Source organism: Dipodomys ordii, unplaced genomic scaffold (genome assembly GCF_000151885.1).
Source record: "Dipodomys ordii isolate 6190 unplaced genomic scaffold, Dord_2.0 Scaffold36, whole genome shotgun sequence".
NCBI lineage: Eukaryota > Metazoa > Chordata > Mammalia > Rodentia > Heteromyidae > Dipodomys > Dipodomys ordii.
Window position 1 is genome coordinate 16,830,021 of NW_012267252.1, and position 12,241 is coordinate 16,842,261.

At 40.6% G+C, this 12,241-nt stretch overlaps 1 protein-coding gene across 1 annotated transcript in view; it reads right to left on the minus strand.

Annotated features, from left to right (window-relative positions):
* The window catches only part of Pdzd8 (PDZ domain containing 8), a 58,823-nt gene extending 47,030 nt beyond the window's left edge, over positions 1–11,793 (minus strand). The window contains exon 1 of the mRNA XM_013017752.1: positions 10,693–11,793. Coding sequence (XP_012873206.1) covers positions 10,693–11,570 — 878 coding nt within the window. The 5' untranslated portion in view covers positions 11,571–11,793. The remainder of the gene's footprint in view (positions 1–10,692) is intronic.
* Positions 11,794–12,241: the final 448 nt, after the last annotated feature.

Consider the following 12,241-nt stretch of genomic DNA (forward strand, 5'->3'; position numbering starts at 1 on the left):
CTCAAATAGCTGGAGACTCAGAGGTAAACCAATGTTAACTGATACTCAATGTACCAGAAAGATAAGGTATCAAATGAGATGATGAGATGTGTTGCCAAGGGAACCAAAGTAATTCTCTGACATGTCTGACAATATCATATGCTTTTATGTTTACCACAATACAAAAAGTGAGCAACCCTTACCATAGCCTATTCTCAGCTTTCACAAAGCTTTTAGAAAATGGGCAAATCTCAAGTCCTATTCTACTATACTAGCCTCCCCCAACACCTGTATTTTTGAATCATGAGAATATAAGAAACTTCCAATTTATCCATTCCCAACTATAATTTACATGATACTTGTGTATACATCCTCTATGATACATAACAATGCACAGCATCATAAGGCTTATTTTCCACAGGAGGAAACTAAGCATGGGGAAGTTCAAGTGTCTTGCTTGTGATTGCACAGTAAACTGCACAAGCAAAACTGCAGAGGTCCACTAAACCCTCAGTGCCTTACAACACTAAGATCAATGAGCAATACTAGACAGCAACAAAAAGTAATGTCTATAGCTAATGTTTGCCAAAATTGACTGAGAAAACAAGACAATTGAGATATTTCTGTTATATATAATGAAAATAAACTAGGTTAGACTAGTTCTCAAACATGTGGTTCTTAGAATTCCTATATACTTAAATTATTGAGAACCCCAAAGAGCTGTTGATTATATAGATTACATCTACTAATATTTCCTATGAGAAATTAAAATTATACAATTTATCAACATAAGGATATATAAAAGCTTACATCTCCTTAGCTGTCAGGGTCATGATTTTATCACTTATACTTTGACTAAAACTCCACTCTAGAAAACTCTGAAGAGAATGATAATGATGCAGGTAACATTTTTGTATTGTTATGAGAATTGTTTTGACTGGAAAGAATCCAGGTAAAAGTCTAGGTGACTCAAAGGAATGCCTTAACTACACTTCAAAAACCAATGAGTTAAAGTTGGAATAATTCTTAATCATAGCAATTCTTTATAAATTATAAGTTGTAATCTAATACTTTAAGCCCATTATTTCTAACAGATTTAAAGGTTATCTTGAAAGAAGGACTAGTCTGACTTATTGATTCTAAAGAAATCAACAGAGAAAAGGGAGAAGGAAAGAAAGGAGGAGGGGAAAAGAAGAGGAAGAGGGAAGGAAGAAAAGAAAAAAGGGAAAAAAGAAAGGGCAAAGAAAGGAGAGAGGTAAGTGGGGAAGGAAGGTTAATTTCAGACATGAAGTCAGGATTTGGAATAAGGAAAAAAATAATAAAGGAAATGAGTATTTTAAGGTTATAACTGTTGTTTTTTCCCTAACATTTCTCTACCCAAGTGAATGCAAAACATCTTATGAAATAGAAAAAACTTTAATGTTACCTACATATTTATAACTCACTGTATAATTATCTCACTAAAGTTGAAACTTACTAAATGAAAACATTTTTAAGATAATTTGTATCTGCATATCTGAGAGCAATCTATATTAGACCTGCTAGGAAAAAATTCAACCTGCAGAAATTATAGGGAAGTGAGTTCTAAATATTGTACCTTATATTTCTATAATTCTTCTAAGAATTTTAAAAACAATTATTTTAATCTATCTAAAAAATAGTTGCATGATTTGCTCAAGAAATACTAAATAAACAAATAAATAGTAATTAAAAAAATAGAACAGAAATCTTCTAACTACAGTGGCTTCAGGGGAAGAGGCTGAATCACTTTCAGGAGAAACATGAAGAACACAGTATTTCCTGAGCTCCAACAATTATTACATACAATCTGATTCAATAAATTCTATTTGCTGACAGTCTTCTCAGAATCTGAGTCCACATCCTAACTTTTTTTTGTTGTTGTTGGTCATGGGGCTTGAACAAATCCTAACTTTGTAATACTAAAAAGTTCAATGATTTTTGAGTAATTTACTCAGATATTTGAAGTAATGTATTCAGTAATTTTATGTAATTTACTAAATATATTCGATAATTTAGAATAATTTTATAATATGGGAGTTTATTACAAATTAAGAACTTTCTCTTAATATCTTACTGGTCTTAAAATACCTAAATTCTGACATACTATACACCACACTAGCACTTATAAACCCTTGTTTTATTATAACCATTTAAATGGCTCCCGTGTCAATTTTGCCATTCTGTTCCAGATTAAAATCCAAAGAGTTGAACACGGAGAACTAATATTCTACCCATATATGGAAAAATATTACCTGTTCTAAATTTTACAGATAATAACATTGCATTTAATAATGACGAGAACAAAATATCATTGTTATATAAATATAAAATGAAATTAGCTATATTAAAATGGCTTACTTCTGCCATAGCAAGTTGCAAAGAACTAAAAAGCTTTGAATTATTCACTAGTGTGACCAAATGTCCAAGGTAGCAAGACTGTATGGCCAGCAACAACAATCATCAATCATGCAATCCAGTTGGTATGAAAAACTACTGTGTGAAAAGGACAGCATAAGACACAAACGCTAACTTTACTATTTAGTCGATACTGATGTCTTAATGAAACCACTGTCTAAGGAGAAAAGTTAATTTCAAAATATAGATCCTCAATTTCTAGTAGTACTACTATATACTCATACATATATAGTCCAGCTATTAAGTAGAAATTATCTCCTCAATACTGCTATGTACGCTATACATCAAAATATAGTACTCACATAGCTATAGGATGTACAGGTAGAATATAGAGTTGGTCCTAAATATATTCAGGTCACAAATACCTATTTAAGGTACATAACTTACAAATGATCCAAGTAAATAAAAATAAATATAAATACAAAAAACCAGAATTAGTTTATTCTTACTAAACTAATCACAGTATTTTTAAGTGCACAGCAACAAAAATTACAATGAGTAAGTTTTCTAGCTGTTTCATTAGTTAGACAAATGAGAATCCAGATATTTTAGCACCCTACTTTCCATATCATTAGTTGTATTCTTCCTATAATACATGAGTGCTGATTAGAGAATATAAGAAATGTTTTCTAAAGCATTCTGATGATTTCACAAACTGGAAATTATGCACTAGGCTAATGAAAGCAAGTTTTGTTATCCTATATCAATCAGTCCAGAGAATAATCTATGGCTTACCGGTATTAACATTTAAGAATAGAAAATATTTCAGGGCTCTGGTGGCTCATATCTGTAATCCTAGCAACTCAGGAGACTGAGATCTGAGGATCAAGGTTTGAAGTCATCTTAGGCAGGAAAATCTGTGGGTCTCTTATCATCAATTAACCACTAAGAAGCCAGTGGTAGTGCACTAGCCTAGGCCCTGAGTTCAAGCCTGGATAGGCAACAACAACAAAAGCAGGAAATGTTTACAATCAAGGTTCCTAGAATCTCAGAAAGCCATTTGGCTTTTTGTTCATGTGTACAAATTATGGAGCAGTTGTAATATGGTGACAATATAGACTTTGGCACTGAAATTAAAACAGAAACATAAACAGCCTAGAACTGGCACAAGAACATGTCTGAAAACTAATAGAATAGACTGGAAGATCCAGAAACAAACTGATATACTTATAGCCATCTGGTATTTGATAAAGAAGCCAGACATATATCTTAGAAAAGACAGCCTATTCAACAAATGGTATTGGGAAAACTGGACAGCCAGATGTAATTGGACCCCTATTTGTCACTCTGCACTAATATCAACTCAGAATGGATCAAAGACTTCAATGTCAGGCCTGAAATGCTGAGACTACTATAAGAAGGAGTATCATTACATTCTAATATAATGGTTGGGAAAGAATCAGTAGAAATTTCATCAAACTAAAAAGTTTCTGCCTGAGATAGTTACTAAGCTGAAAAGGTACAAAACGAGAGATCTTCACCAGCTCTATATCCCACAAGGGCCTAATATCCAGAATACACAAGGGGCTCAAGAAACTAACCCCTCTCCCCAAAATCAATAAGTCAATTAATAAATAGGTAAAGGAACTGAATAGAGACTTCTCAGAAGCAGCAGCAAGAATGACCAATAAATACATCAGGAAATGCTCAACAACCCTGGCCATAAAGGAAACACAAATCAAAACTACATTGAGATTGCAACTCTCCCAGTAAAAATTGGCTATCATCAAGAATATGAATGATGATGAATGCTGGTGGGGATGTGAGGAAAAAGGAACCTTATTCCCACCGTTGGTGGGAATGTTAACTAGTACAAGCACTCTGGAAGGCAGTTTAGGAATTCCTCAACAAAACAAAACACAGAACTACTCTATGATCCAGGAATAACATTCTTGGGCAGATGTTGCCCAGAATATAACAAATCAACACAGTAAAGACACTTGACCATCCTTGATCACTGCTGCACTATTTACAAAAGCCAAGATAGGGAAACAACCCAAATTCCTTACAAAAGATGAGTGGATCAAGAAAATGTGGGACATATACTCATGTGGAATTTTACTCATCTATTAGAAAGAACAATATTATGTCATTTGCAGGGAAACAATGGACCTAGAAAAAATTATGCTAAGTCAGAGATAAATGGCATGCTTTCTCTTACGTGTACAAGTTAGTTTTAAAATACAAACATGTGATAATAGATATAACATTATATGCATATACACACAAATTGACTAAAGGACAGTAAACTTAGGGGATGAGTTCAACAGAGTAACTCCTTTGAACAACTAATGAACAATTTAACAAAATGAATAGCCGGAAGCTGAAACACATTCTGATAGGAGACAATTGGGGGATACCTGAATGGAAGGAAAAAGGCTGTGCAAATGTAGTCATTATATTCAATGTACACTATGTAAAAATTGAACTATATAACAAGGGTAGGGATAAGATGGGAAAAGATGGGGAAGAATGATGGAAGGGGTGATATTGACCAAGATGCGTTGTAGTCATAACCTGACTTCTGGAAATGAAACTTTTGTACAACTACTTAATAAAAATATTTTTTGTAAAGTTAAAAGACAAAACAAATCAGCATGTGAACTGCTAGAAATTTCAATTAACAGCATAGAATGTGAGTGTGTTGTTCATGCACTCGGTAAAGAGGAGGCATTCATTCCTCAGTAATGATTTTACAATAATACTGTGTTACTTATAATATGTTTAATGACATGGGCTGAAACAAGCAAACAAACTGCTGGGCATGGCAATGCACATCTATAATCCCAGTTACTTGAGAGGTGAAGGCAGGAAGAACAAAGTTTGAGAACAGCCCAAAGTTGATGAGATCCTATTTCAGAAACAAAAATGCAAACTAAAGAGTTTGGGGCATGGCTCAAGGGCTCTAAGAAGTAGGTAAGATCCTTGATTCAGTCTTCAGTACTGAAAAAAAAAAAAGTTAAAAGATATTCCACACATTCTTTTAAGAAATCCAAAATTACAGGTGTTCTTTAGAGACTAAGTTCAAAATCACATCATTTCATTTACATGCTTGAATTTTGTTAAAACTCATCACTATGCATGTAATATGTGGGCAATTTCTGCACAAAGACATCAGCCATACATTCATATACTTCACTAAATTTGAATGGAAAAAATTTCAAGATTTTAATAATGTAAGATGTTGAACGGTGGCATTTAAAAGGGTCCAGAAATGTTGATGTACAGTGAACTTTTGGTGGGGAAAAGAAAACAACAACAAAACTTCAGAGAAGTGAACAGGAGAGGCAGACCCTTTGTTGAAAGCATGCTTGGGGTTTAAGAATAACAAAATGCATGAATGAATTGAGAGGAAAGGAGATGGACTGCTAGTAGTACCTGTACTTCAGTGTGAAATGTTTGATCAGACATGTTCTTCCAGTTCAATCTACTTTGTAATGATCTGTTTTGGATCTATTTGCAAGAACAACCTATAGCTTTCTGGAATAGTCAATTAACTTATACATAACCGATTAGAACTTAATGTGCTCATAATTACTCTTCTCCTCTCTGAATAAATCACATTTTTACAGTAGATTTATCAATGAATTATTTTCCATCTAAATCACAGTAATTCACAGCTGCTTCAGGAAATCCAACAACAAAGAAGTAAAATTAATGCCAAGCTCATATGTACTAAGGAAGCTCTAAGGTTACAATATATTATATAGCAGTCCTGCTATCTACAGTGGATTCCCTCAAGACCTCAGTGGATGTCAAACTCTACAGAAAGTACTGAGCCCTGCATATACATGCTTCTACTATATATACTATATGTAACAACAAAGTAATCAGTTAATTGTCTTAGCAGAGATACTGATTTTTTCCTCTTCCTATTTCTCACAAACTGAAGGTCTTAAATATCCAATGTCATTATAATGGCTTTTATTATGTGTTTATCCTAAAAAATAAACCAGTGTTAGTGCATGAACTACCATCTAATCATTTCTCTCACCCATAAAATACTAACAACACTTAGTACAGTAGTCTGCAGTGACCACTTAACTGAAAATAAAGAACTATTTGTTATGACTTTATAATTCCTCTCTATAAAAATTATCTTGTAATTCCATTTACAAAGAGATATAAACAGTACAAGAAAAAGCACAAGAGACTGAAGAATTAGCTACTATATTACATCATTATTCCAGTAGAAGACTACTAGAACACTAATGTCATTGTCTCTACTATCTCGAAGTTTCAATGTTAGTCACATTCTCTACAAATCTAAGTATAACTATGGGTGTCATAATCACTAAGGGAATTTAGATGTTTTGTTTTTTCCCCACCCTCAAGACTAGCACTTTACCACTTGAGCCACATCTCCATCACCAGCTTTTTGTGGTTAATTAGAGATAAGAGTCACAAACTTTCCTGCCTGGGCTGGCTTCAAACAGTGATTCTCAGATCTCAGCTTCCTCAGTAGCTAGGGTTACAGGCATAAGCCACCAGTGCCCAGCATTAGTAACTCTATTAAGTATTTTCTAACCTAATGAAAAATCCCTTCAAAAAATTGCTTACTTACATTTTTAAAGAAAAGAATGAGTCAATGAATAAATAAATGACACTAAAACTTGAGGTTTTATGATTTTTATCAGGTTTCAGTGAATTTATTCTGAAAGTTTTTGAGAGGATATAACACTATTCAAAACCATTTGAAGCTAGAGATGTAGCTCACTGGTAATAATGTTTGCTTAGCCTACACAAAGCCCTGGGTCCAGTCCAGAACTGAAAAAAATAATTTGTAAACAAGAAAGAAAAAAAGAGACCAAGGACTATTACTCAAGTCTTAACATCAGAGTCTCCATGTACTTTAAAGAATGTAAGCAGTAATCTTTCTTCAAGGTGAATTTGAGTTAATATTTTAAAAAAATATTACTACTTTAACACACTAAATACATTTTTTAGAAAAAAATCAAAACTTAAAATTTTAAGAAATCAAACTCAAAACTGATTTTAAGAAATCAGAAACACATTTTCTGCATATGATAATTCAGTTTGTAAAAATCCATCTTTTCTAAAGAAAATGTGTTAGTTATGTAAGTGTCAATCAGTTAGGTCCTTCCAAAGGTATCTTTGGGCATCTCTAGGTGAAACACTGAGATTGGGCACTCCTGTCAGGCCACTTCACTTTAATAAAATGGAAAAGGGAAAACAAAGGGGGAAGAAGTGACAACAATGTTAAGTGGTGAGATATTTCTGTACAAAATAATTAAAAGTCCCTAAAAGCCCTAAGATTCAAAACAATTTTCTTTACTACCTTGGCTCTACTAAGAAGATTAGATGGATAAAGTGGATAAACTTGCAAGACCTTCTATTTGGAAACACAATCTGCTAGATTAAAAAAGAAGTGCTATTTAGAACAGGACCCAAAGACTTAACCTTATAATTTGAATTTTTAAAAGATCCTCTCAAAGTTTACAATTTAAGAAATAAAGGCTTTAGGGACTGGGAATGTGGCTTGGTGGTAGAGTGCTTGCTTAGCATGCATGAAGCCCTGGGTTGGATTCTTCAGTACCATATACACGGAAAAAGGTAGAAGTGGCGCTGTGGCTCAGATGGTAGAGTGCTAGCCTTGAGCACAGAAAGGCTTAGAGACAGTGCTCAGGCCCTGAATTCAAGCCCCAGAACCAGCAAATAAATAAATAAATAGTAAGTCATGCTGGAAAGATATACAACATATACATTGATGGCATACTTCAAAACAAAGGATCCATAACAATGACACAGAATAGTTTTTTAAAAGGCAGCCTGCTTTTATTAGAGCTGGGTTTCACCACCTGACTGACAGTTGTGTGACTATAAGCAAATTTTGTACTGAGCTCCATTCCTTTATCTACATCAACACCAGTGACTTTAATTCTCATTATGAGACCGAGAACACATCTTAGATGTATTGTAATTCATTCCCTCACCTGCAACTTGGATCTGCTCAACATTACCAATCATTTAAAAGAGTGGCTATACAAACAAGCAGACACTTCGTAAGGCAGTCTTCATCCTCACACTTCTTTTTTTCCTTTACTAAGCTAAAATCAGCTTCCTAGTTACTTCAACCCATTATTCCCACTCTAGAATCTACTAGATTCTAAACTCTATGTGGACAGCAGCTGTCTATTCTTTATCAGCTCTCAAGTCTCAGAACCTGGAAAATGGACGAGCACAGAACAAAGTGCCCCAAATCTGCCAACTAGCATCTACTGATGGGTGAAAATGCCCTCTAATATAAATAGCACAAATTAATACATTTTTGGAGATGACCATTTAGTGCTAAAGATTTAGAAGCTAAAATAGCATAATGAAAGTCATGTTGTGCTTTACCATACTTATTGTGTTCAAGGATACAGATCATAAAGAAAGAGACTTCTTTGGAGGTAGAGGTGTGGCGCAAGTGGTAGAGTGCCAGCTTGAGCAAAAAAGACAAGCTAGAGAGTGAGCCCTGTGTTTCAAGCCCTGGTATACACATATGCACGAATGTACACACATACACATACACACACACATCAGGAAGACCTCAGGCTCAACAAACAAACTGGATATGGTATCATGTAATTATAGTCCCAACTACAGCAAAAGCCTATATTGCAGGATAACAGTCCAAGAACCATCTAGGCAAAATGTAAGATCCTATCCAAAAAGCAACTAAAGCAAAAAAGGCTGAGATGTGGCTTAAGGGGTAGAGTACAAACATAGGAGCTCTTGAATTTAAACCCCAGGTACTGCCCTCTAAATAACTTAGTTCAAGTTATTAATTGAAAAGATACCTAGAAAACATCAGAATTGACACTGTGATAGATTATCACAATGTCACAACTTTTCTAGTGACTTAGCTTCATTGCTATAAGTAAGCATTTTGCAGCTTAAACAGTAGAACTCATTTATAATTTAGTTATTTATATTCCAGAGCAAAAAAGTAGGTTTCAAAGTATGTTCTATTTCACAGAAGTAGAAACCAAACATAGTGAACAAGTAGTTCACTATTCTTTTGCAACTCTGTAGGAGTATTTCCATTACAAATTAAATTTTCCTGACACTCAAGTCTTAAAACTGTCACTGTGTGCTCATAATCTAAACAAAGCACAATTAGTAGGGTACATAGGCCCCACTCTCCACGCAGAAATATTCCAAATCCACAGCATTTCTGGAAGATGTGGCTTGAACCTGTGGTATAAAAACAGGGCTAACAAACAGGGCTCTTCAACTTCTACTAAAGGACATTAAGGTAGGTTAATATAGGATTGCTATGATGATGGGCAAAATCCGAAAGGTTCAAACATTTTCATGAACACAAAATTGATGGAAGTCAGGAAGAACTGGAAAAAAAAATCTGCTGGTTTAAAAGAGATGTTAAAGTTTGAACTTTAACATCCCTACAACAAGCCTTCCCAGACCAAAGTGGATGAAGGCTTTAACCTTATAAAACTCCCTTTTCCCAGTCCATTTCTACCATAGTAAAAGAAAATCCAGCTACAAATCACAACAGCTTGTTACATAAAATTAAGCTATTGGGTGTAGGAGGGCTCTGTAGAACTTAAGACCACTACCTATGGTTATCACAGGAATCTGCACGGTGGCTTCAAGCACTAGGCCCAGGACCTTACACCACCCATAAGACACTTGAGGGGCAGAGGCTGGATCTGCTACAAACCCTAGCCCCATGGGGCAGTGACAGAACTGAGATCGCACGGCCCCCATCCCGCACTTCGCCTGCGGACAGCAGTCCTTTGCAGTGCGGCTGTCTGTGCCCTCAAAGTTGCCAGAGCGGCAGTCAACCCCGCCGCAGTGGCAGGGCTAAATACACGCCCTTCACGCCAGTCCGCCGCTCACGAACGATTTCTCAACGGGGGTCCTACGCTGCTGTTGCAAGGCCGCTGCTCACGGGAAGTTTCTCAACAGTCCCAGGGCTGACTCCCGGGCTGGCGGGGCTCCTTTTCATCACCCCCGGGAGATGGAGCTGCCTAGGTAGCAGCACCGAGTGCCCCAGAGCCCCGATCCCACGGAGAGACCTCCAGCGCCAGAAAACTATACTGCGGCGGAGAAAGGAGAAAAAAGCATGCGCTTTGGGCCTTACCTGTGCACCCGGGAGCGCCCTGCAGAAAGCAGGAGCCGGACACACAAGGGGTCCTTCGCCCTTCCCTCTCCCCGGAGGCCCGGCTTCCCTTTCCACCACACCCCGCCGCATCCCGGAGTCCACCCCCCATCACTGCCCGGCTCCCCCCACCCCCGCCATCCCCGCACCGGATCTTGTAGCTGGGCAAGGTGTGCTTGCGCTTGATGATCTTCTTGAGCTGGTTGACAATGATGGAGGTGAGCTGGGGCATGGGGCGCCCTTCAAACTGCGAGCGCACCTCGAAGTCGATCAGCGGGTCCTCGACGAAGGAGAAGAACCAGTGGGTGAAGGGCACGCGGGTGAAGACGAAGCGCAGCCGCCCCACCACTCGGGACAGCTTGACGAACAGGTAAGCCGACTTTCCGAAGACCAGGTCCACGTCGATGGCCAAGTGGAAGCCCCCGTTGTACTCCACCTCCGCCTCGAAGGCCAGTTCCTCCGGGCAGGTGGCGGGCAGCGCCTCCCCCTCGGGGCCGTCGGGGTCTCCGGCGGCCGAGGCCGCGACGGGCCGCACCAGCCGGATGGTCTTGATGAAGGGCACCGCCTCGCCCAGGAACACGTCCCGCAGGCTCAGCCCCTCCAGCAGGCGCCCCGCCGTCTTGGTCTGCAGCAGCTCCTCGAACTCCACCTTGATCTTCTTGGTGACCCAGCGGCGGGCCAGCGCCGTGTCCCGCAGCTCCCGGAACAGGAACAGGATGGTGGCGTTGAGGAAGTAGCAGGTCTCCCGCGTCGGTGGGGAGGGGGGGTCGGCGGCCGGGGCCGGGGTCGCGCCGCCCTCGGGGGAGCCCCCGGCGGGCTCCTCGGTGCCCCCGCCGCCGCCGCCATAGAGGTACTCCCTCAGGGACAGGCCCGGCACCGGCTTGATGTAGCGGAAGCCGTCGCCCGCACGGGCCGCCTCGTCCGCCGGCGGCTCCGGCTGCCTGCGGTACAGCAGCAGAAACTGGGCGAGCAGCGTGAGGAAGGAGCCCAGCACGGCCGACGCCAGGATCATGAGCAGCAGCCCCATCCCGCCGCCGCCGCCGCCGCCGCCACCCGGGTCCCCTCTTCCGCAGCCCCGCTCTCTTCACGCCACCGCCCCCGTGGCCTCCATCTTGAGGACATCAGGCGTCGGAGTCGGGACCCGCGGCCTGTTTGGTGGACTCCGGCCGGTGCGGCGGCCCGCGCCTCTTCAGACGCTCCCGGGGGCGGCTAGTGGCGGCGGCGGGGGCGGGAGGAGGCGGGCACAGCGCCTCCCCTCGGCCCCCGACGATTGGACGAGCGGCGCGTGACGTAAGGACGTGCTCGCTCCCGGCAGCGTCGCCAGGCAGCCGGCGTCCGGGCGCGCGGCGCACGGGTCCCTCCTCGGCACTCTGGCGCCCTGCCCGCCCCGCCCCCCACCCCACGCCCACATTCCATTCGCGGCCGCGCGCGTCGCGGCCCACGTGGCTGTCACTTCTGGAGGCGAGGCCGGCAGCTGGAAGGCTACGTGAGGGCACTGGTTGGAGGCTCGGAGTTCTGACTGGGACGTCCGGGCGCTCTCGTCCCGTTATCGTCTACGCCGCCCATCCCCCGCCGCTGGCCGGCGGCCCAGCCCGTTACCTCCGCAGCGCAGCGTTGTTCTCCCTGCAGTGGCGTTCCTTCCACCGCACTGTCTCCCCGCCTTCTCCGGAGCCCGGCCGGCGGTGGCGGCTGCCGGTG